This window comes from Lepidochelys kempii, chromosome 3, assembly GCF_965140265.1.
Source record: "Lepidochelys kempii isolate rLepKem1 chromosome 3, rLepKem1.hap2, whole genome shotgun sequence".
Taxonomy (NCBI): Eukaryota; Metazoa; Chordata; order Testudines; family Cheloniidae; genus Lepidochelys; species Lepidochelys kempii.
In genome coordinates this window covers 133,056,284-133,081,589 of record NC_133258.1, presented here as the reverse complement: position 1 = coordinate 133,081,589, position 25,306 = coordinate 133,056,284, and the positions used below count along the sequence as shown (strand labels likewise).

The following is a 25,306-nucleotide window of genomic DNA, read 5'->3' as shown; positions in this document are numbered from 1 at the left end:
TCCACCCACCCTCCACAACAACCTGTAGTGCAGTATTACAGTCTTGAGGCCACACGACACCCTGTCACAGTAGCTGATTAGTAATTTGGTAGAGTATTTTTGGTCATCTTTAGGACTGGCCTTTTGTGAGATGGTCTTATTTATCATCTTGAGTTTGACACATGTATTAGTTGGTGGTGGTGGGTTCTGCATTTTTTATAGTAAGCACCTCCCCCTTTTATGACTAGCTTCATAGTATGGGGACAAAAAAACTTAATAGTTGTATATACTCTTATGGTGTTCTGGTCTCAAACACTAGCAAAGTATAGCTTTTTTTGTTCACTCTAAGTAAAGGTTTGATGTAAAAAATGTGGATCGGTTGTTATATGACCTGAAGCAATGTGTCCAGCTCCACTTACAGTGCTTTTGGGAAGATTTAGGGCTGGTCTTCACTATCAGGGTAAGTTGACCTAAGTTACAGTACTCCAGCTATGTGAATAATATAGCTGGAGTCGACGTAGATTAGGTCGATTTACCCCAGTGTCTTCACTGCGCTGCATCAACAGGAGATGCTCTCCAGTCGACTTACCTTACTCTTCTTGAAGTCAATGAGAGAGCGCTCTGATGTCGATTTAGCGGGTCTTCACTAGACCCACTAAAATCGACACCCGCTGCACCGATTGCAGCAGTGTCAATTTCCCTGACAGTGAAGACAAGCCCTTAGTGGTCACATGCAAAGGAGCAAAGAGTCATGCTATTTGTATGTACACTGCTCACCAATGGAGGAAACACTGAAGTCTACTTTATGGCTATTGTAGGAATTTTATATTTTTTCCTGCATGTTTTTGGCCTTCTCCCCAACCAGATCTCTCCTCCCCTCCCCCCCACCAGCTCCCTTTTAGAATTTCAAATGATAATTAAAGCATTTGCATTATCAGTGTTTGTGTGTACCATTGGGGTGATGAACTATAATGGATATGCTAGGGATAGCTAAGTCTGTGTACACATTAAGGATTCATAGTGGAGATTAACTCATGTTACCGCAGATGTGGGAGTGGACCAGTGTATGGCTTTTACAACTGGACAGATGCTGATGAAATGTCTGGCTGTTGAGCCTATTTTGTTATAAGTATGTCTCCCATAGCTCCTTTCGGTGAGGTCCCATTTGTGTGAATAAGTAGATGTCACCCTTCACACCAGTAAAGTCAACTACAGAAATTTCCACAAGTGTTTTCAATTCCTCAGTGAAACCTTCCCATTTCCAAGTAGCAATCACCACCTTTACCACCATTGGTCAAAAGATCCATTAGAAGATTCTCCTTCTAATGTAAATTATCAACAAATCTTATTTTCTTTTTATTGCTTTTGGATGTAAAGCAATACTCCTTAGTATTGGGGATATGGGGAGTAAAACAGAGGCACAAGAGATTCAAGCATTGGTGGAAAGGGGACAAAACAATAATTCTCTCCATTATGGGTACAAAGGAAGCTGTAGCTTTAATTATACAAATGCAAAGCTAAGTCTCACTCAGACAAACTCTCTTGAAACCTGAAGGACTAAATAGGAACAGCAGGATTTTTGGTCTGCAGATCTTGCAAGAGACCCTTCTCTGAAAGTTTACTTAACATTGTGCTTAAAATTCCAATTTGGGATGTCAGCAGAATAGTTATAGCTTGAGACTTCAAGAAGTAATATACAAATAGAGCAATTTAAGCCTTTTTAATAGCAGTCAGATTTTCTAGAAATTAATCCTCTACTTTCATTACAGAGGTGAAATACCAGAGCTCTAACTAAAGCCAAATATCAGAGCAATAATCTAACTGACCATGTATAAACTTAAATTGTTGGAAACTAGAACCTTGGCTTTACACTAACCCTTTGATTACTTAAAGCAAATCGGTTAAAACATACTGAAATATAAAAACAACAAACTGGAGTAGTGAAGAAGCTGAGATCTCCAAAGCTATTTAGGCAACTAATTCTTATTTAAATCAATGGGAGTTAAGCACCGAATATCTTTGAGGATCTGGACTATAGTGACCCTAAAGCTGACAAAGCAGCAACGGAGGATTATTCCCCTGCTATGGGGGAAATTCTGGGTTGTCCTCCAGCAGGGGAGCATATCAGGGCAGGGTCAGGAGGTTCCAGGTGTAGGAGGGAGGAAAGAGCTGGCAAATTACATGCTCCACCAGTCACTGACCAACACTACTCTAGCTGATATAAGTTAAAGCTGCCCCATGGCTCCTCTAATTTGGGCCAAAAACTGGCTTTGCTGCTCATTGGCCTCATGATTGGAGAGGCCAGAAAGCTGGCATGGAACTGTCTTTGCCATCCCCTTTCTTCAGCTGCAACACTCATGTATTCAGTCCAGCTGAGGACTCTGCCCATATTCCCTGTCAAAGGTAATGCTTGGAGGAGTGGATTTTTAAAATTAAACTATATACAAAAATATACACACACACACACACACACACACACACACACTGACTCACATTAAAATAGGAATTCTTTCAGTTCCCAGTTTGTCAGACTAAGTAGTGTATGAAACCTTAACAATACAGCAACATTTTTTCTTCAAGAAGGCAACATAGGAACAACTGCCAGACTGGAACAGACCCATTGTCCATTGAGTCCAGCATCCTGTCTCTGACAATGGCCAGCACCAGGTGTAAAAACCCTGTAGTAGGTCGGTGTGGGATAATCTGCCCTCCACATTAGACCTCAGCCTGATCTCTCATTAATTACAGATTAAACTTCATGCTTCAGCACTTAAGTCAGTCTCCCTTCCAAAAATTGTTAATGATAATTCTGGATATTCTTGATATCTAATATCCTTTTCGAATCTTGCTTAAGAGCTAGCGTTAACAATTTGTGACAGTTCCACAATTTAATTATACATGGCTGAAAAAGTATTTCATCCATCAGTTTTGAATTTGCCACCTTTCAAAACCACTTTTGATTTCACGGACTGTCCCCTTCTTTTTTTGTTACTGGACCAGGAGAACGGAATTCCCAAGCTAACAATCAATTAATTGTTTTTGTGTACTTTTATCACGTCCCTCTCATTCATCACCTTTCTAAGGTAAGCAATTCCAGTCTTTTCAATCTTTCTTCATAGGAAAGCTTTTTCAGGCCCTTGATCAAGCTTGTTGCCCTTTTTTGAATCCCCTCTAATTCTGCAATATCTTCGAGATGGGCCAACCAGTACTGCACAGCTTTCCAAATGAGACCACACCACTGATTTGTATAAAGGCATTATCGTATTTTTTGTTTCAGAGTAGCAGCCGTGTTAGTCTGTCTTCGCAAGAAGAAAAGAAGTACTTGTGGCACCTTAGAAACAAATTTATCTGAGCATAAGTTTTTGTGAGCTACAGCTCACTTCATCAGATGCCTGCAGCAGAAAATACAGTGGGGAGATTTTATATACACAGAGAACATGAAACAATGGGTGTTACCATACACACTGTAATAAGAGTGATCAGGTAAGGTGAGCTATTACCAGCAGGAGAGAAATAAAACCTTTTGTAGTGATAATCAAGGTGGGCCATTTCCAGCAGTTGACAGGAACAGTAGAGAGGAAAATAAACATGGGAAAATAGTTTTACTTTGTGTAATGACACATCCACTCCCAGTCTTTATTCAAGCCTATGTTAATTGTGTCCAGTTTGCAAATTAATTCCAATTCAGCAGTGTCTCGTTGGTGTCTGTTTCTGAAGTTTTTGTTGAAGAATTCACACTTTTAGGTCTGTAATCGAGTGATCAAAGAGATTGAAGTGTTCTCCAACTGGTTTTTGAATGTTATAATTCTTGACATCTGATTTGAGTCCATTTATTCTTTTATGTAGAGACTGTCCAGTTTGGCCAATGTACATGGCAGAGGGGCATTGCTGGCACATGATGGCATATATCACATTGGTAGATGTGCAGGTGAATGAGCCTCTGATAGTGTGGCTGATGTGATTAGGCCCTGTGATGGAGTCCCCTAAATAGATATGTGGGCACAGTTGGCAACGGGCTTTGTTGCAAGGATAGGTTCCTGGGTTACTGGTTTTGTTTTGTGGTGTATGGTTCCTGGTGAGTATTTGCTTCAGGTTGGGGGGGCTGTCTGTAAGCGAGGACTGGCCTGTCTCTCAAGATCTCTGATAGTAATGGGTCGTCCTTCAGGATAGGTTGTAGATCCTTGATGATGCGTTGGAGAGGTTTTAGTTGAGGGCTGAAGGTGATGGCTAATGGCGTTCTGTTATTTTCTTTGTTGGGCCTGTCCTGTAGTAGGTGACTTCTGGGTATTCTTCTGGCTCTGTCAATCTGTTTCTTCACTTCAGCAGGTGGGTATTGTAGTTGTAAGAACGCTTGATAGAGATCTTTTTGTATTATTCACCATTCCATTCCTTATGGACTCCAGCATCTTGCTGGCTTTTTTGACTGCAGCCACACATCGAGCGGAAGTCTTTATTGAGCTGTCTAGAACAATGCTCAGAGCCTTTTCTTTAGCTGATATAGTTAATTTGGATCCCCATAAGGTGAACCAGTTTAATTTTTTTCCCCTTCAATGTCTGTTACTTGGCATTTATTGACAGTTTCATTTGCCATTGTACGCCCGTGCACTTAACTTGTATAAATCTCTCTGAATTTTCTCACAGTCTTGACTAACTTTAATAACTTTGTATCATCTGCAATTTTTGCTACCACACTACTCACCCTCCTTTCCAGATCATTAAACATGGGATCTAATAGAGAACCTTGAGACATCCCACTGTTAACCTGATGCCATGATGAAAGTAGATCATTTAATCTTACTGTCTGCTTCCAGTCTCCTAGGCAGTTTTTGATCCATGACAAAAACTTTGCCCCTCACCCCATGACTCCTTAGTTTGTTAGCAGCCACTTCTGAGGGACTTTTCCAGAGGCCTTCTGAAAATATAAGTTAGCTATGTCAACCAGTTCTTTTATCCACTACTCTGCCATGTTCAAAGAAGTCTGAGATATTAGTGAGGCATAATTTTCCTTTGCAGAAACCATGCTGGTTAGAACCTATCATATCATGATCTTCCAGGTGTTTGTTATTCTATTTTTAATTAGTTACTGTTTCATTCAATTTGCCAGGTACAGGTATAAGGCTCTGTACACACCACCTGTAGCACCCCTTTATGTCAGGGTGTGATGCAGAAAGGGGTTCTCAGCCAGCAGAAGGTGCTGGGGGATATCTGCCTCTCGACAGGTCATCTGTGGCTCAGTCCCCTGGCTAAGTCACAAAGTCCAACTCCATTACAGGGTAATAAAAAGGTCCAAACAAAAATCCTAACAAATTCTAAGTAATAATTCTTCTTTGGTCCCTCTTGGGCCAAACTAATAACCACTTCTTCTCCAGCAGCATTGCCCCCACGGCCTCCCTGCCCCAGGGACCCCAGCAATTTACCTCTGGTATCACCCTGCTCCCACTTACAAGACCTATCCCAGGACTTCTCCCATGGAAGCCTAACCTGCTCCCCTGTGGGTTTGTTCTACCCTCTTTAGGCCCTAACTCAGGGCTTCCCCAACAGGAATCTAGTCTACTCTACTCCCTATGGGTTTTGTCCTACCAGCTCCTTCTTACTCCTTTCCCAGAAAGGCATTTCTACCTGTTGGACTTTCTGATCTAGAGGCCTGCAGCAGCTCTCTTCCCAGAGCCCAATGAGAGGCACTCCCACACTGCCTCCCTTCCCCAGGGACCCTGCAAGCTCTCTCAATATTAACTCCAAGTCCTCATTCAAGGCCTAACCCCACCTCCTATAGACCCCTTCCAGCCTACTACAGGGCTTCTTTAGAACTCTGTCTCTCCCCTTTCCTTCTAAGCAACTTTTCCTTTATATAGTTCTAGCAGCCACTTTCTATTCAGCTGCTCCATTACTAATTATCTAAAGGGACACCACCTGGAGCACCTTATTATTCCCAAGTGTAGCCCACAGGATCCTCAAGGGCCAATTATGCTCTGGCCCCATGACAGGATCACTCATATATAATTCCCCAGATCATCCCCAGAGCCTTTTTTAAAATATAGGTACAAACTTGATACTCTCCAATCCTCTTGAAACAGTGGGTGATTTTTAATGAGAGATTGCATATTTTTGTTTGTACTTAAGATCTCCAGAACTCTTGGATGTAGATCATCTGGGCCTGTTGACCTATTGGTTTTAAATGATCACTTTGCTCCAGCTCTACTTCTGACACCCCTGTCTCATCTTTATTACCCAGATTACCTTTATTAACATGGAGTTTTTTAACTCATATGGATGATTCTGCCTTCCTATACATGCACACAACTTCCATGGAGCACAATCCTTAGCTGCACTGAACTCATGGTTGGGACACATAAGGGAAGAGGGTACACAGGGGTACCTTGAAACCATTTATATTCCTCATCTAATCATGGGGCCAGCACACTGGCCCCCTATTTTGCATGTTGCTTAGGTAATATCCAACCTGCCAGATACTGACACAGTGCATTGCGCTGTACCTTTGCCTCCTCTCACTTTCAGACAGCCCCAACAAAACCCTTGCACTGAGGATGCCAGGAAGGACTGGTGTGAAATTAACGAGGATTCGCTCATACTAAGGAAATCATGAGTTGTTTCTTTAAGGCAGCTTTAAGTCGCAAAGTGACTTTAGCAAGGCAAAGCATGTGGTCCTCTGCTTTTTTTCTTTTTTAAATAACCTCTTTAACAAATTATACTTTCCTGTAGATGGTAAGTAACAAATGGGCATTAGTTAAAAAGCTGGACACAAAACACCTAGTCAAAGTCAGGCACATTCCTCTTGTCGGTAGCCACACTGTAATACAGAAATTTAAATGAGCCACAATTGGTACATTCAGGGAAGCAGTTGCATCTCAGTTATCTGAGTCAGAAGTGACCAGTTGTGCTGATATGATAGATTTAAAAATTCCTGGAGGTTGATGGCACAGAGTTTGTAAAAAAAAATCACGTAAAAATATTGTAAATAATTTTAGAAGCTGACATGCCTTATATACACCTGAAAATCAACCTCAGCTCCTTGGCCAACATCCATTTAATGCACTGAAACAGTTAGTGGACATTGGTTCATTTGTAAGTAAGTATACCATAAGGGAGATTTTTAAAAACTGGGGTTTTATTTGGATTTTTTAAAAAACAATGCTTAACCATTTTCTCTCTCCAAATGCAGTACAAACATCAGTTTGTTATTTTAGGCTAGAGACCAAATGATAGAGGAAATTTACTGTTTCTTCTTTTACTTTATTTAGACCATCAAAAGGAGTTTTTATATTTTAGTTCAATAAGAATCACATGGGAAATTGATTTTCACACATCCATTTTGGTATGAGCTAAGAATGCAATTGACTTTTGTCATCACTTCATACTGTGTTAATGGAAAAACATAGACGTGTCCTGTAGCCATAAGCCACCTAAACTCCCCAGAGATTCTAACCACAGATTATGTTGTCTATGGGATAAAATGCTTGGTTTACGTTGAACTGAACTTTATCAGGAGTGAAGAGCAACTGAAAGTTTTGCTTTTACTAAAATTTCTATTTTCCCCCCATTGATTTAAATAGGTCTTATCTCTGTTACAAAGCAAACACCAAAAAGTATTACAGGACACAGTTGGGTCTTACTACCTCAACTTAGGGCTCTATTTTATGGGTTTATGGGGACCAAGTAATTTGTAGTGTGCTACATTGGCCCTTGGAATATAAAAACACTGCTACTTTTTAATGTTTCCTTATAATTCAGTCCTTCCAGATGTTTAATCATTTTTGTTGTTTTTCTCAAAATTTCCTCCAATTTGTCAATAACTTTCTGGTAATAAGATGTTCAGAACAATGCAGCATTCTAGGCATGTCTGTCCAGGACGATGTAGATTGTGACCTTGTTCAACCATGATGGGATTTCTCTGCACGTACATTGCCTTCCCCAGCTCTGCACTGCAGCCTCAATTTACATTACTGTATTCAAGTATCCCCTTCTTAGTGAAAAATCTGTGTAACAGAGTAGCTGGCCAATTAAAAGAAAATGGGCTCAGCTCTTCTGTTCCACTGTAAGTGCTCCCAGCTGAGCCACTTAAGAGAGCAGGGCAGCACCTGGGGCTATAAAGAGTCAGTGAGGGGTCAAAGCAGACTCGGGGTTTGGCTAGATTTGTTATCACTTCAATCTGCCCACACTAGCCAATGACACTGAAACCAGCCCTAGAAAATATGAATAGGGAAAGCACTGAGGAAGGCTGGATGCAAACGAGGAAAAAGAAAAGGGTAGATTCTTTAGAGCCAGAAGGAGCAGAAAATGGGTAGGCAGGAATGGGATATGGGGGAAAAATTACCTAATAGTGAAATCCCTGGCAAAGGGCATAAAGATAGGGGATGTCAACCCCCAGATGACTTCAGAAGGGTTCAGAAAAAAGTGCTGGAGATATAGAGCTTGTCTACATGTGCAGCACTGCCGCTGTAGTGCTTAGTTAGGACACTACCTATGCCAGCAGGAGAATTTCTCTCATCAGCCTAGGTACTCCATCTCCCCGAGAGGCAGTAACTATGTCAATGGGAGAAGCCCTACTGCAACATAGCACTGTCTACAGAGGGGATTAGGTCAGTATAACTATGATGTGGATTTCCCCCTGAGCGACACAATTATATGTCATACATTTGTAGTGTGGACCAGGGCTTAGTACGAGCTAGGAAACTACCTGATGGAGACTTGTAAGTGAAGAGCAAAAACAAAAGAACAAGAAGAGAAGCTCCTTAAGACAAAGGTGCTAGGAAAGCTAAAAATAAGCTGAGCTACCCAGGTTTCTAACTGAAATGAGAGGGGTGGTATAAGGTGTGCCATTTGGAATGTCAGAAAAGGAAATAAAGGAATAGGTGAAAATAAGGTGATAGATGCAAGATGGTAACTAGCAGAAGAGGAGGTGATAGCTGTGCTGGTCACATTTAAGAGAAGGACACTTCCAGATAGAGTAACATGGGGTGCATGGGGTAATATCCTTTTATTGGACCAACTTCTGTGAAAGAGACAAGGCTTTGAGCTTACACAGAGCTCTTCTTCAGGTCTGGGAAGGGTGCACAGCATGTCACAGCTAAATACAAGGTGTCTCTAACATCCTGGGACCAACATGGATACAACACCATTGCAAATATCTTTAGGGTATCAGATGTTCTGAACTAAGCCCTATATATATATATATATACACACACACACACACACACACACACACACACACACACACCCCCTCCTCCACTGAAATGCTACAGGTGTCCAAAGATTTGGTCACGTAGCAAATACTTCCAAAAGGAAATTAAGGTGTGGCAAGCGTGGAGGTAACTATTCACATATCTGTGAGGAACAGACAGAATGAATATATTCTAACTGTGGAGGAAAACACAGCTCAACATATGAAGGATGTATTGAGGCAAAGCAAGCTAGAGAAATATAAAAACCAAAATCATTAACATCATCTCATACGCAGAAGCTGCCAGAAGATACCTAAAATAAAAAAAAAGGGGAAAAAAGAAAACCCAGTATGGGGACAGGGATTATCAAGCAACAGAACACTGGGAAGGAAGTGATGAGTGACATTGGGGTAGAAGGAGATGATATGCTACTTATAGAAAAATAGAGATTTGTTGCATTTATGATTGAAGTTAATTTGTACTCCTCAGACAGGAATGCAAACAGCGAACATGAGAATTACAGTTAAAGCTGCTGAAAAGTACCTACCAGCTAGCACCCTATCAGTGGAATGACTTGATACTTTCCTAAGTGAAGGAAATATTGAAGGGTAAGAGAATGAGGGTGACTAATAGCTGGAATACACAGTCTTATAGCAGGTAAGTAGGAATTAAAGAAATATATTACTGACATGAAAACAAAGCTTGACATATTATATATGCAAGAGATTTGGCTAACAGAAAAACTAGACTATAAAAATCACAGGATATGGAATATATAGATATGACAGAAAAATAGGAAAGGGTGGGGCTGGGCTGTCTGCACCTTCATTAAGGAGAATCTAAACAACCTGGAAGTAGAGGTTAAAAAGCTAAATATTGAGTCTAATGCTACTGAGATACTGATACAAAACAACTCTGTGTCTCTCAGGTGATATGTTTATAACCTGTGCAGAAAACTAGAGGCTATATAACTGAAAGAAAGAAATGCAGGTGTCACATGCCCATACAATATCTGTGGTGATCTGAACAGTCACAACAGTTTATAGGAATGTAGGACAAATGATACAAATGGAAAATGTCCATAGGAATTTTGTGATGATAATAATTAAGTAATATTAAATAAGGCACCTACCAGGTTCTGTGAAGAGGACAGATGCCTCTCTTGCCTAGACTTGGGAATAGCTTTTAGTAACATAGGAAGCAAATGCAGCTGGGAAATATACAGAGAGAAGGGAATGGATAGTGACCACTTCCCAGCATTAATTACATATAAAGGAAAAGGACATATTGAAGACAAGAATAAAACCCCCATTTGGAACCTTTTAAAAAAAAGGCAAATTGGAAACTCTTTAGACACAAGTGAGGGATATGTGGGTGAGCAGAGGAGAAGGAATTCTGTAGTAACGTTACAAAGGGAATTATAAAGACAGCCAGCCTACCCATTCCTAAAATACCTACCCTAATTAAAGATAGTAAAAAGTATACCATGGTGGAACAAGGAATGTGACAAGGTAATTAAGGAAAGGAACAAGGCATATAAGAATGAAAAAACTACATTAAATTGATAGGACTTATTGACATATTAAAAAAAATAAGGCAGTTGCACAAGCGCTATAAAAAAGGACAAAGAAAGAAAGCTGGATGCAATACTGCTGGAAAGTAAATACAGATGTACAAGCAACTTTGGGAAATGACTGGAATAAAGAGTAAGAGCAACACAATACCAAGCTTTGAAGTGGAAGGCCATGTAGTAATAAGCTCCAACAAAGAATAAGTGGAAATTCTGGTTGCCATGTTTCAAAAAGTGAGCAATGATGAGGATCAGAGGATAGAAATTAGGGAAAGGAAAAGAACATTTCTTAATAACTATCAGATGATGAAGAGGTGGGTGGATGGTGTGGATCTTATTTTAAATGAAAACCTCAGGATGAGGGAACTCCAAAAAGTGATAAGGAGCAAAAGCATGCACCAGGGAAAAACAAAATAAGCTTTGAAATGCTTAAACACAAAGGTGATGAAAACCTATCTGATTCCTTATCAGAGTTGCAGGTATTATACAATGGCAAGTTTGACAGCAGAAACAATATATTTAATGAAATATTACTACTAGCAACCAAACTGGCTTGGTGGGCTTACCTGCTGATGTCTCATTGCTGGAGAACTGGACCCCAAGGAACAGTGAGGATGCCAGGGGGAGTGAGGGATGCTCCCCTGGCAGGGATGATCCTTGATGGAATCTTCCCCCTTTTAAAAGGTGGCTCCCTATGGGCAACTATAATCCTCTTAGCTCAGCTCTGTAGGAGCCACATGGCCCATGCCCCAGGCCCTGGCAATCAGCCAGAAGTGCTGCAGAGACAAAGGGCCTTGGCCTCATACTGCCTTCCTGGGATCTGCATGGATACTGGAGGGATGCACAGGTTTTGGGGTCTAGGCTACTGGAGCAAGACAGGTGAAGGAAGGGACCCCTGATAGAATGACATGTGGGAAACTCCATGAACAGAATTGCAGGGAGTTTTCCTTCTCCTTCACCTGCCCGCCATGGACATTACCATGGTAAAGAGCGCTCTAACCCTGTATTGCTAATCTTTCTTCATCACTTTGAGTTACCCTTCAGTCTTCACTGGTGCTACCAACACTCCCAGTTTGATATAGTCTGTAATTAAATGCACTGTTTAACTTCACTTCCAAATCATTAATAAGTATGTTAATTAAAACTAGACCTAATGAAGAATGGTCTTTGAGAGTCAAATGATATTTGAATTATATCAACTGTAACCAAGGATGGATCATATCACTTGCCTACCATACCCAAAGCACTTATTTTACCTTAATACAAAACTCACCATATTGAAATGCACCTCTGCTTGACCTTTCCCAATCAAGTAATTACAGAGGTCTGACTACTGTCAGCATCTAGCTACTGGTATCCCATACTCATCCTTATTCAGGACCAAATAGAAATTTTAAGTTGGCACATCGCTGTTTCTGTGCTTCATACCTCTAAAAGTAGCACAATATAAGAAATACCTACTCAATCACCCAAAATACAGGTAATGCAAGATAAATTTTAGAAGACATTCTGGTACACCCCCACCATATTGCAATCATCAACCCTTCCAGGTTCAGAGACATGCTGGAGGTGTAGTAACTCACTCTCCTCATTAAAACATTGGCGATCTGGCTGGAGCAAAGGAAATCTCCTCTCCACCCAAAGACAAGTGCATTACAAATGCACTTCACCCTTCTGCAATCCTCCACCTTGTTTTTTTGAATGAAGACAACCCCATACTATCCTACTTTTTAAAACGTATTCTCACAGCTCCATTACAGTGAGATGCTGGAAAGAACCAAGGTGCCCCTCATCCCCACTGGCTGATTGAAAAATGAAACCGGTGTCCAGGTTCATAATGAAAAATAGTCAGCCAGCCTAGACTTATTCTCCCATTCCTAGGGAATGCTGCAAGACAGTCTCACATCAGGCATGTCCCATGCTGGAACACATCACAAAGTAGGGTCTTAACCTATTGCATCAGTGATAAATCAATTTGTATGCTCCTCCATGCCTATTAGTTCAGGTTTCATAAACAGAGGTAACTATCCTCTTCTTCAAACCCTTCCACCACCTTCCTTTTTCATTCTGTTTCCACTCACAGACTTGCCATCCCTTTGTACGTTAGAAATGGGACAGAACTGCACACTGACAGGCAACATGTGTTACCTGGACAGTGACCAACATCCAGGACAAAAATTATTCTTTTTTAATTAAAGTAAGCACATTTACAATTAAATTTTGACTTACACATTATGGCCTGATCCTACAAACAACCACCTCTAGGCAGAGCACTGCAAGCAGAGCCATTGCCACCAACAGGCCCACTTGTGGCAGCTAGGACCCTGCCAGGCAGCAAGCACCTCTGAGCTGGGCTCTTAAGTAGTTCAAGTTCTTGAGGGTTTCCAATTAACTACTATTTTTTAAAATACATTCATGTATTATTTTTAAATGGTTTATGTTGTAGGTACCTAGCGAGGGAGTTCCTTTTGCATGTACTCTGTTCATATCTGATTCTGTGTATCTATTGACATTTTTCCATGAAGGAATAAAGTTACTAAAAAAAGAACCTAAAGCCAGTCCCAGCAGCACTCAACTAATTTCTTTGCCATTTGTGATTACCCCTTGTGTGCCTGAGTTTTTAATCCTGTGATAATGCACATATCCAGCCAATCTGAATTATTTTCAGATAATATTTTACCTGACTTTGCCTATTCCACATAGTCCTTGCATTTATGTGTAGGCACACTATTTTTAACTATTTTTTTAGTCACCTTTTTATTTTCTTCTTCAGGTCACCCTCATCTCCACATTGTTCAAGTGAAAGGACATAGCAGATTTTTTTTTAAAATTAAATTCAAATCTTTCTCCTCTATACTCTTTCTACTTAATTTAAAGCTATGTAACAAGCCCGGTCAGCTTTGAATCCAGGAAACGGGTATCCTGTCAATAAGTGATGATCATCCAATCCATTCTGCTCACAGAAAGCATTTCAGTGATCCATGAATACAATACATCCTCTTCACAACACGGGGCTATTCACTGGTTGGTCTAAGCATTAGTATTGTTTTTCCTGCACTTGCCCTTACTGTTTTTGGGGGAGAGGAGGAAGACAGTTTAGATGTACAACAATTTTTAACTTCTGAATGTTGAAAACAGTTATGTTTCTTAATACATAGTGAAGAGGACAACTGTGATGCTTCCCAGCAGTACCCAGGGTTGCAAGACACCTCATCTCTACCTTCCCTTAGCCTAAGGAAGTCTAGTCTGTGCTGTGTGGATCAGCTCCCTGAAACAATCAGCCTCTGGCAGCACAACCATTACCTTCCAGGCCTCATTTTCTTCATACCAACAGGTGCATACCAACCCGAGTCCTCGGAGAGTTTCCTGCAGAGTCCAGCCCCTGATCTGTTGAACACTCATAGAATTACCAGGCCTGCTATTCCCAAAGAAACAGAACACGTCAACTTGTGAACTATCGTACACATACAATATTATTAATGTTTGTTATGGTAGTGCCTACAGACCTATGAAAAATGGGGCCCCATTGTGCTAGGCCCTGTATATATACACTGCAAACTAAAATAATAAAATGGATTGTTTTTTAAACATAAATGGAACAACGTTTTTATTTTCCTCACTTCAAGATTCCATCCAAAACAACTGTGGATTGGATTCGGCCCACTGAAAGAAGTACAATTCTCTCCCCTTCTGACAGTGATGGATTCATTTTAATTTCAAACATACAGAGGAAATATTTCAGAGTAGCAGCCATGTTAGTCTGTATCTGCAAAAAGAACAGGAGTACTTGTGGCACCTTAGAGACTAACAAATTTATTTGAGCATAAACTGTCGTGGGCTACAGCTCACTTCACTGAGAACATGAAACACATGTTCTCTGTGTATATAAAATCGTCCTGCTGTATTTTCCACTGCATGCATCCAATGAAGTGGACTGTAGCCCACGAAAGCTTATGCTCAAATAAATTTGTTAGTCTCTAAGGTACCACAGGTACTCCAGTTATTTTAGAGGAAATATTGCGGCTGCTGATGTTTTGGACCTATATGCCTTTTGGCTGCAGTTGACTAAGTTTTGAAAGGTCACTAAAAAGAGGGTTTTCAAAAAGTTTATTAATATATGGGATGACTGCACGTATGTTCAAGTATTCACCTTTGAGGGTCTCTGTGATCTAATCAGCTAAACACTTGAGGCCTTATGCAGATGAACTGTAAATGATACAGTTGAGTCCAAAACCAAATCCCACTGCTTTGTTTATTTGAGTGGTGCTGAACTTTTTGTACGTTTCCTCATCCCTAATGTAAAACTTATCAAAGTTATTAAGAACCATATTTCAGTTTTCTGTATTAACATTTTTATTTTATAAGGAGATTATCAGCAAGAAAAAAGTATATAGGATTAGATATCAAAATGTATAATATTTTCCATAATGTATCGGAATACTATATAACAAAATATAAATTTGAAGATTAAAAATACCTCTTAAATACTTAACATAAACATTTTAATATTCTCCAATAGATAAGAACACTCAGTTTCACTGATTAGGAATGAAGATATTGCACTGAAGTGTTACAGTATAAAGTCCACACAATTAGTACTTGGGCTTATAACTCTTCAGTGTATGTGACAAATTTACAAGTACTGAAAAACTAGAGGTTCAGTGTGTTAAATTACTAAAATTATCATTCCAAATCTTCAGTTAGCATCTCAGAAATCACTGATGTAGCTACTAAACGTATGCTGCCTGTAATTTAAAAACTTTATTTCTGTAAAATGCTTAACTGCCAAACATTTCACTTACATTTCTTGTTATCCCAAAGATTATCATAACTAAACGAAAAGATAAGTACAAACCTCTGTAGTGAATGTTTTACTATAAAAAACATTCATATTAATTAAAAAAAACACATAAATTAGTCCATATTTTCAACATCAAAACCTTTTTTTTATTTAAAACAGGCAATATTTGTTCTAATCTGACAGTAAGTATCAGAGTCAGACCAGGTAAATACACTGTGATTCATTAAATAGCATTCTCGTTATCAGCTGATATCTTTAATGGAAAAGGGAATTGCTTACTACCAAACTTGCATCTTTTCTAACAGTACCAAAATACTGCCAAGACACTCATTTAATGGAAAAGTTTTCAATTTTAAGGGAGTTTTCAAAAGCACCTCACACTTATGAAAGAGGACACTTATTTGTTTCAATGATCACTTAAAACTTGGCCATTCAAATCATCACAGTCCAACCTTCCTGGCACATATACCTATACTGTCCCTTAAAGGGACACTGTCAACTTAAATTTGATGCTTTTTACAAAATTTAAAATTTGTAAAAAGCAAGATTTTATAAAACCTAAAACAAAACAATTTCCACAACTTTTAAAAAATCCCAATGAAAGTAGCTGTTTTTAAGCAAATATACATTCTCCTGTAGTGCTGTAGACTCAGAGTACACCAGAAATTTTAAATTGAAAATGACTACATAAACAAAAATGAAAATTGCTTCATTGATTTTCATTATCCAAACTGAAAGAAATGCAAAAAAAAACCCCAAAGTAAGAGCAGTGAGCCAGATTTTAAAAGGTATATAGATGCCTAAAGATGTGGATAGGCACCTATTCGGATTTTCAAAAGCACCTTGGTGTCTAACTCCCTTTGATTTCATGGAGTTAGAGCCATAGGCACCCATCTGCACTTTTAGAGGCCTAAATACCTTTAAAAAATATGGCCCATAGTGACAATTAGGTTGTATTTTTAAAGATGTTTCACTTTTAAGAATTTAAAGTGTTAAGCAACATGGGTAAAGCAATTTGTGTTGGCAGCACAAATTCTACTCTCATTCACAAGGGTCTGTCTACACAGGGATAAAAAACCCACAGCAGGCATGGGTCAGCTGACTCAGGCTCCTGGGACTCAGGCTGTGGGGCTAAAAATTGCTGTGTAGATGTTTGGGCTCGGGGAGTTCTGGGACCCTGTGAGCCCAAGTCTGTCAGCTGACCCAGGTCAGCCATGGCTGTCTTTTATCCCTGTGTAGATGTACCTTTAATTTCCCTTAAATAGGAGGATTGTTGGGTGGTGTAGAGTCACACCGCAGCTGCAATATCACTCATAGAGACCCCCTGTAGTATCCTCACAAAGGGGACATTTCCAGGGCATTTCCAGGGGACATTTCCTCTTCACTCTGGCTATCCCCATCTGCCAGAATGGACCCTTGGAGCCATGGGCAGGTGGGCATAAATTAAAGATTTGTGGAAAATACCCATGGCCAGTCACAGATTCCAGGGGCTGTGAAGGTGAGTAAAGCCACACTAGGTGCAGCTCATGGTGGAGGAATCAAGCACAGTTCAGACATAGCTCAGAACCTGGGCCATGAATTTTAAGCTGACGGTATCTCTTTAAGAAAAAATGTTAGGGTTTTTGAGCTAGTAAAGCACAAGTAGGCAGATGGATCAAAGCTTAACTACATAGTAAACATCTTGGGGCAGATACTGTGGCATAGTTCAAACAAATAAGAAAACACAATACAATTTTGGAAGGCACTCCCAAAATATGAATATCAAGAGTACCCAAAGTGAAAGCATATGCTGAATTAGTTATGGGTGTGTTCTTTTTCCAGCTACACAGGATGAGCAGTTGTTTTTTCCACTGTGAAAAGAAACTTGCGTCACTAAGTGACTTTATACATAATGAGAGATCATGACGACAGAACCTGGGTCCTGATTCTCGCCAGCATTACTCTAATATTACACCAGCATAAGCACCTTGATTTCAGTGGAGTTACACCAGCATAACACTACGGTGAAATCAGGCCCCTGAAGTTTTCAGTTTTCTTCCAGTTACCACCAAATCATACACCAGTGGAGATACTATGGTTTTATACTTATGTAACTGGGAACAGAATCATGGCCAATGGTATTACGCCAGCACAAATGAGAAAATAATTTACTTACCTTGATTTATGTAAGACTGAGAAGTACTCTCTTTTCCACACCAGCATTCCTCCCACCCCCACCTATGTAACCAATCTATGTAACCTCCCCACTGAGCACTGTAGAAAAGGAGAAAAGGCCAGAATGGCTACAATCCCCACCACTGATTTGAGACCCCCAAAGGAGCTGTGACACTCCCCTACACACACACACACACCCCAACTACTGATGCCAGATATAAACCAAGAATGCAAAGTGGTTTGAACAGGTACTTTAGTAAATGTTGCCAATTATTCTCCTCCCCACAAACAAACCCAGCAACCCTTTCTGCAATGTAGGGAAACCCTCTCTGTTCACCCTTGACAAAAAGCAGCAGTTTTATTCAAACTCTTCTGGTTTATGCAACACTAAAAAAAAAAAAAAAAAAAAAACCATCAAAGCAAATACTATCCACTTGGCTGCCACTTAAGTTTTCTTGATAAGAAGACTGGACCTCGGGATGTAAAGGAGTTTCCTTTCTTCTCTTGCCCTTAGCTCCCAAGAGAGAGAGAGAGAGAGAGAGAGAGAGAGAGAGAGAGAGAGAAAGAAAGAAAGAAAGAAAGAGGCCTAGGAGGGGTTCTTCTCCCTGGGATTCCGTGCACCTTCCACAAGAGTGGAAAGGAGGACAAGAGATGGAGAGGGCCACGGGGACAGATGGGATGGGAATGAAGAGCTGCTAGTGCAGGGATACGGGGTCCTGTGGGGAGGGGAGGAAGAAGGAGTCTGTGGGTGCAGGAAAGGGATAGAGAAGGAAGCCCCAGGGGGCAGGTGGACGGTGCCTGCGCGCAAGGAGATGAAGGGGCGAGGAGAGATGCAGCAGTCCTTGGATGCAGAGGGGATAGAGGCACCCTGGGGGCAGGGGGATGGTGCAGAGAGAGGGGTTGGGAGATGAAGACAGAGCAGCCCATGAGTGCAGAGGGGATAGAGGCACCCTGAGTGCAGGGGGCTGGGGGAGATGAAGACAGAGCAGCCCACTGGGTGCAGATGGGAATGGAGAAGCCCTGGGTGCAGAGGGGCCTGGGGGGCTGGAGAGGGGGGGGGAGGAGGCGGTGGGCGCCGAGAGGGGCCCCTTACCCGTGGTGGAGAGCACGGTGCTGGCGAAGAAGAGCGCGGAGGTGAAGTCCCAGTTCCAGTTGCCCGAGGCGTTGCCCAGCACGGACACGCCGTAGTTGCTGGCCTCCAGCACCCGCCGCAGGAACTGCTCCAGCTGCTGCTCCGACAGGCACTCGTGCTCCTCCAGGAAGCGCCGCTTCAGCTTGCGCAGCTCCTGGCGCAGCAGGTCCTCGTAGGGCAGCTCCACCGAGGAGAAGACCACGGCGCCGAAGACCAGGTAGAGCAGGTAGCCCAGCACCAGGAAGGCGAAGCACCAGGCGGAGCGGTGCCTCTCCACCAGCCGCACGCACGAGCAGCCGGCCAGGGACTGCAGCATCTTCCGCCGCCGCCGCTCCCGCGGATCGAGCTGGCCCCGCGCCCCGGGGAAGCGCGCGCGGCAGGGAGGGAGCCTCCTCGCTCAACCAGCGCCTGCGGGCCGGGCTCGCTCCGCAGCAGCCTCCAGGGCAGCGGCGAGGATCAGGCCCGCCCTGGTTGGCGGGGAGAGGGGGGGAGATACGGACTGGCCAGCGGCCCGCCCTCCCAAAGCCACACGCCGGCCGGCCGGCCCCAGCCGCTTCTCCGGTTCCTGTTTCCTTTCTGTGACTTTCAGGCTAAAAAGCGCCGCTGATGTGGCACTCACGTGGTTTCCCGGCTCAGGTAACCGGCAATGGAGCAGCCGCCCTGCTCGGGGTGGCTGCTATTTATTCCCGGGCGAGCTCGCACGCACGCACAGAGCCCAGCCTGAGCCCGTCCCCCCGCGCCTCGCATGCCCCCGCCTGGCCCCCCGGGTACACAGAGGACCCTGCTGCGATCTTGGGCTTGGCGCGAGATAAGGAACAGCTTGCCACGGCTCTGTTGATAAACCCTGCCCCACACCGAACTGATAGCAGGGACAGATGGAAAACGGAGGGGGGTGCAACAGAACAAAGGTGTGTGTGTGAGAGATCTGAAATGCTTCACTTCCTCTGCTAGCCCAATGTGAGACGAGCAAGGGAAGTCTCCTATGACCCCGGCCGGTTCCGGAAACTTAGCCTGCCCCAGGGATGGGGGCCTCCGTGTGCACACAGCCCATGAAGGGGCCAGTTCTGCCACTGCCATGATGCTGAATTCCTGAGGTATATAATGTATAACATCAAATTGGGGTGAGATGCAGGTAACTTTGGGGTTCTAAAGAAGTAACATTCCTAGAAATGTATTATGTAGTCCCACAAATCAATTGGCAGCAGTTCAGTTACACAGCAGAGTCAGTCTCTAAGGTGCCACAAGTCCTCCTTTTCTTTTTGCAAATACAGACTAACACGGCTGCTACTCTGAAATCTCAACCTAGTATCTTTCAGCAACACTAAATTGTCTTTAAACATATTTATTAGCTATAAAACATTGATACATAATGAACAGTGCTACAGAAATCAGTAATGATGATTAATAATGAATGTTGTCTAAAAGAGTGCAATGCAAAACTGTTGAAGTGAGCATTTGGAGCAAACATTTCTGGCTTCCATCTAAGACTGTGTATTTAAAAGTCGTTAAATACAGAGTCATAAAACTTCACTGAGTAATGACACACAACACACGCACACCTGGGCTCATTTCCTCCAACAGCTTAATCATTAATTCCCCCAAATTCCAGATTCCTTATGTAATTAAAAACACCATTTAAATGAAAGCAATATTTTTTAGGCATTGGGCTTTCATCTTCATCAAATGCATTCAGTGTGACCAAGATACAGTAAATTGTTTCCCAAAATATAACAGCATCAAATAGATACTCTTCTGGTTATGGATAGGGGTGGACAAACGAGTTAATTTAAATATAACAATCAACCTCCACCTTTTCCTAACCCCCAAAACAAATGTCCTTTTAAAGTTAGAAACTGTTTAGTTAAGAATACACCTCTTCTGAGGGGCAATAGAAAACTGTACAGTTACCTCTGCTGTGACCAAACATTTACATAAACCTTCAATAGGATCCTACTGGACTCCCAGCTATTTCCTCAGCTCTTCATTTTTGTGAATCAGTTACTCTCATACAGCCCCATGCCTGCCTAGAGAGAGACTCGAGTCTCTTTGCTGCCCCAAAATTTCACAACTCTTAACTCTGTGACCTTTCCTCCAAAGATCATCAGAAATATGGGACATGGGGATCAGTCAGAGTATAACAGAGCTGGGCTTTTTCACTTAAGCATTCAAACTCTTGTTCTCAAACCAAACTTTCTGGCATTTTGAATTTTGACCAACACTGTGTAAGATAGTGTTTTAATTCACAGCCCCCAAGTTATACATTTGTCTCAGAATCTGTACCAATCGTGTAGTGAAATATTCCATAGCAATGTATACACAACAGGGAACAGAGAGAAGGATATTGTGATATTGACTTGTCTGGGTTTATACGATCATATTTTTGCATTCAGCTATATAACAAGTTTAATCTTAAAGTAAGATCTGACTCTTTGCCCATCTCACTTTGCTAGTCAAGATCAGTTTTACATAGGAATTGGCCAAGTGGATCAGATCGGTGAATCTAATCTAGTATATTGTCACTGAAGGTGCAAAAAATCCTGCAATAGTTTGTTATGGGATAGCCTGTCTCCAGGAAATTTTTCTTCCTTATCCTTTTAAAGTTACCTCATTAAACCACATCACCACTTGACCCTGCCGCTGGCTAAATCCCTAATTTCCTTTGTGCTGTGAAGGATGCTGCCCCTGTTGTTGGGAAAAGAGGTCTTGGGACAGATGCCAGTGCTCCCCATGGCACTGAGCCCAGTGCTGAGGCATGAATAAACTTGTCTGCAAGCTGCCTGTTCTGTAGGGTAAGATCACACATTCTTCCAATTCTGCATCTTCCTATATTCCTACTAGTGACAAGTGGTAGAGGACAAAACTGGAGGTTCTCCTGATTTCCCCCACAAAACTAAGCTGGCAGCCACATTTCTGTGACCTTTATGCCTCGTCTGAATGCCAAATGTGGCAGGGAGTCACTGATCTTCTTTAGCACCACCACTGAGCAGCGGTGGCAGTCTTTTCTTGTCGTCAGTCAAGAGGCTTCTCCAGTGTGTAGTCCAGAAAGAATGGGGCATCATTTTCTAGATTATCCTCTTCCAGTGTATCCAAAGAATTTAAGGATCTCATGCCAGATTTTTTAGAAAGTGGTACGAATTATACCTGACAGGTCACGCACATAAACTGCTGCGAATTATATCCGATAGGTCACGCACAGTTCGAGTCTAGGCTGAGGCACACGAACAAAGTCCACAACTGCAGAGTTCCCAAAGATACTCAGTTTATTACGCTCGAGCATGGTGCCCCCTGCTAATCAGGAGGGGACCCCGCATGCAGGTTACACAAAGATTATGTACCTTTTAGCAAAGCACATTGCCCTCGTGCATCGGAAACTTTAGCCAATAGACAAACCCTTCCCTTATCTACCACCTATCCCTGCTAGGTACATTCCCCGTGTTAAACCATTACTTCAGCTACATTACATGGTCCTAAAGCAATGCATCAGTAACTTTTCTTATCAGGATGGGAGGCCCACATCAAGGCAAGAAGACAGGGAGTTAGGAACAGACAAAGAACAGAAACCGGGAGTCAAGACAGGCTGGAAACAAGGGGGACGGTTTTCACAGGAATGCAGTATCTAGGGAACACTCCTCTTGGTGCATGATGTGCTTGCTTTTAGACAATGGTGGGCCCCAAACCAAAATGGAGTCACATATGCTAACTTTTCCTTAACAAAAGGTATGCAAGTACTCAGTGAGATTTTCAAAAGCACTAAGGCACTTAATAGCTATTGCTTTCTATAGGTGTTAGGCACCAAGATGATTTTGAAAATCCCACTAGGTGCCTAAGTACCTTTAAAAATCTGGCCCCTTATTTAATGAGAATGATCCTAGAAGAAAATATCCCTTTAAGTACCCACCTTCTATTAGGAATAAGTAATAATATTGAAAAACTTTTGAACTCCATGCAACATAGCAAATTAAGTCCCCTGCCTGAACCCACATCATGTGGGCAATCTTCATTCTGCTGATGTCATACTGTGGCTATCAGAGCAGTCATTACTTTTGGAGAACCTGAAATAAACAAATTAGTCTCTGTCAAGGTTCCTCCCCCACTCTGAACTCTAGGGTACAGATGTGGGGACCTGCATGAAAAACCTCCTAAGCTTATCTTTACCAGCTTAGGTCAAAACTTCCCCAAGGTACAAAATATTACCCCCGTTATCCTTGGACTGGCCGCTACCACCACCAAACTAATACTGGTTACTGGGGAAGAGCTGTTTGGATGCGTCCTTCCCCCCAAAATACTTCCCAAAACCTTGCACCCCACTTCCTGGACAAGGTTTGGTAAAAAGCCTCACCAATTTGCTTAGGTGACTACAGATCCAGACCCTTGGATCTTAAGAACAATGAACAATCCTCCCAACACTTGCACCCCCCCTTTCCTGGGAAATGTTGGATAAAAAGCCTCACCAATTTGCATAGGTGACCACAGACCCAAACCCTTGGATCTGAGAACAATGAAAAAGCATTCAGTGTTTTACAAGAAGACTTTTAATAAAAAATAGAAGTAAATAGAAATAAAGAAATTCCCCCTGTAAAATCAGGATGGTAGATATCTTACAGGGTAATTAGATTCAAAAACATAGAGAACCCCTCTAGGCAAAACCTTAAGTTACAAAAAAGATACACAGACAGAAATAGTTATTCTATTCAGCACAATTCTTTTCTCAGCCATTTAAAGAAATCATAATCTAACACGTACCTAGCTAGATTACTTACTAAAAGTTCTAAGACTCCATTCCTGTTCTGTCCCTGGCCAAGACGACTACAGACAGACACAGACCCTTTGTTTCTCTCCCTCCTCCCAGCTTTTGAAAGTATCTTGTCTCCTCATTGGTCATTTTGGTCAGGTGCCAGCGAGGTTACCTTTAGCTTCTTAACCCTTTACAGGTGAGAGGAGCTTTCCCCTGGCCAGGAGGGATTTCAAAGGGGTTTACCCTTCCCTTTATATTTATGACAGTCTCAAAGAAGTTACACTGAGAAGACTGAATTGCAATAATGAACTGCAGCGTCCTTCATGACCTTCCTTCAAATTTGGCTTTAGGGAAAATCAGAGATGCATTAAATGTAGAAAATTGAAACCTTAAATAGTCAAATCATAAATTATTATGACAGTATCAGCCAGTAATGTAGGCCTTCTATGAATTCACTTATAAAGGATCCTCACAAGGTCAGTTAGTCCTATGGACACATTTTATTAATAAAAAAAGACAAAAACTATTCCCTTCCACATCCTGTGGTATCCATTAGAACTCCTAAATGAGGACTAAAATATACCTAGAATCTCCACTTCTTAGTGGGTCACATACCAGAGGAATTACTCTACAGCATTGGATGTATTTGTGCTTGTAGATATGTATATCACTCTGCTTGCCTGCTCTGCTCTTGTGAGCAGAGGGCACGGATTTATAAGAATCCTACCCCCACAGCTTTGTGATGCACCAACAAGAAAGACATAAGTTGAGAAGCAGAAAATTAGTAGCCATGTTTTGCTGTTCTACTTGAACTAAAAGGAGTCCTGCCTAAATTGGATTATCAAATAAACATCTTTAAAAGTCAAAGTACACCATCTGATTTTATCCAATAAAATAATGTTTCAAGGGAGGACTTCTTCCCAACCTAATGTAGCAATAGGAAAGAGACAGTAGTAGGAGATAGATGCATTCAGGGTTTTAAAATTGATCAGACACATTTTTGACAGAAAAGCTATTGCTATGGAAGATGAAAGGGACAGCAGAATTTGTCCATAACATTTTCAATATCCTGCCTGGTCTTAAGCTAGAGGGATCAATGAGATAGATGTAGATAGAGTAGCTTCTTCAGATAATCCTTTTCTGTCAGAAATGGTGCATAAAATGTCCACAAAAGCGAAATCTACCAATTCGTGGCAGCAAAAAAAAGAGTGCAGCTGATTATGGGTTATATTTAGAGAAAGGATGAGGTAATGGAATGGTATGATTTAGAATGCTTATTTTCCATATGAATAGCCAGACAAACTTTTTCTAAACTGTTAGTCATCCACATTCTTTGTAAAGTAATATTCCTTAGATTTGCAATAAAGACTTGTGTGACCTATTACCTCAATGTCCTGAATATATTAGTGATGGATATGCACTTTTCCTAGTGTAATCAGTCGATACCCAATAGGAAAGGTAATTTCCCTTTGTAATAAGGTTTGCCCTATTGGCTATAGTATTAGCCAAATATGGTCATGCTGAGGGTAACCCTTCCTAGCTTATTAATAGTTCATATTCTGGCACACCATTAGCTTTGAAGTAAGTTCTCCAGTAATGAACAAGGCTCTTTCTGCACCATCCCTTAAACTGCACCTAACTCTGAAAGCCACTTTGGTAGTATAGACATAACCTCTTATGTCGGTATAACTTACGTGACTCAGGGATGTGAATAAACCACCCCTCCCCCAAGTGACATAAGTTACACCACTATAAG

General features: G+C 41.6%; 1 protein-coding gene across 1 annotated transcript in view; it reads right to left on the bottom strand.

Moving 5' to 3' along the window:
* The window catches only part of KCNK1 (potassium two pore domain channel subfamily K member 1), a 55,059-nt gene extending 35,527 nt beyond the window's left edge, over positions 1-19,532 (bottom strand). Inside the window, exon 1 of the mRNA XM_073338117.1 lies at positions 18,777-19,532. Within this exon, the coding sequence (XP_073194218.1) occupies positions 18,777-19,131 (355 nt within the window). The 5' untranslated portion in view covers positions 19,132-19,532. The remainder of the gene's footprint in view (positions 1-18,776) is intronic.
* Positions 19,533-25,306: the final 5,774 nt, after the last annotated feature.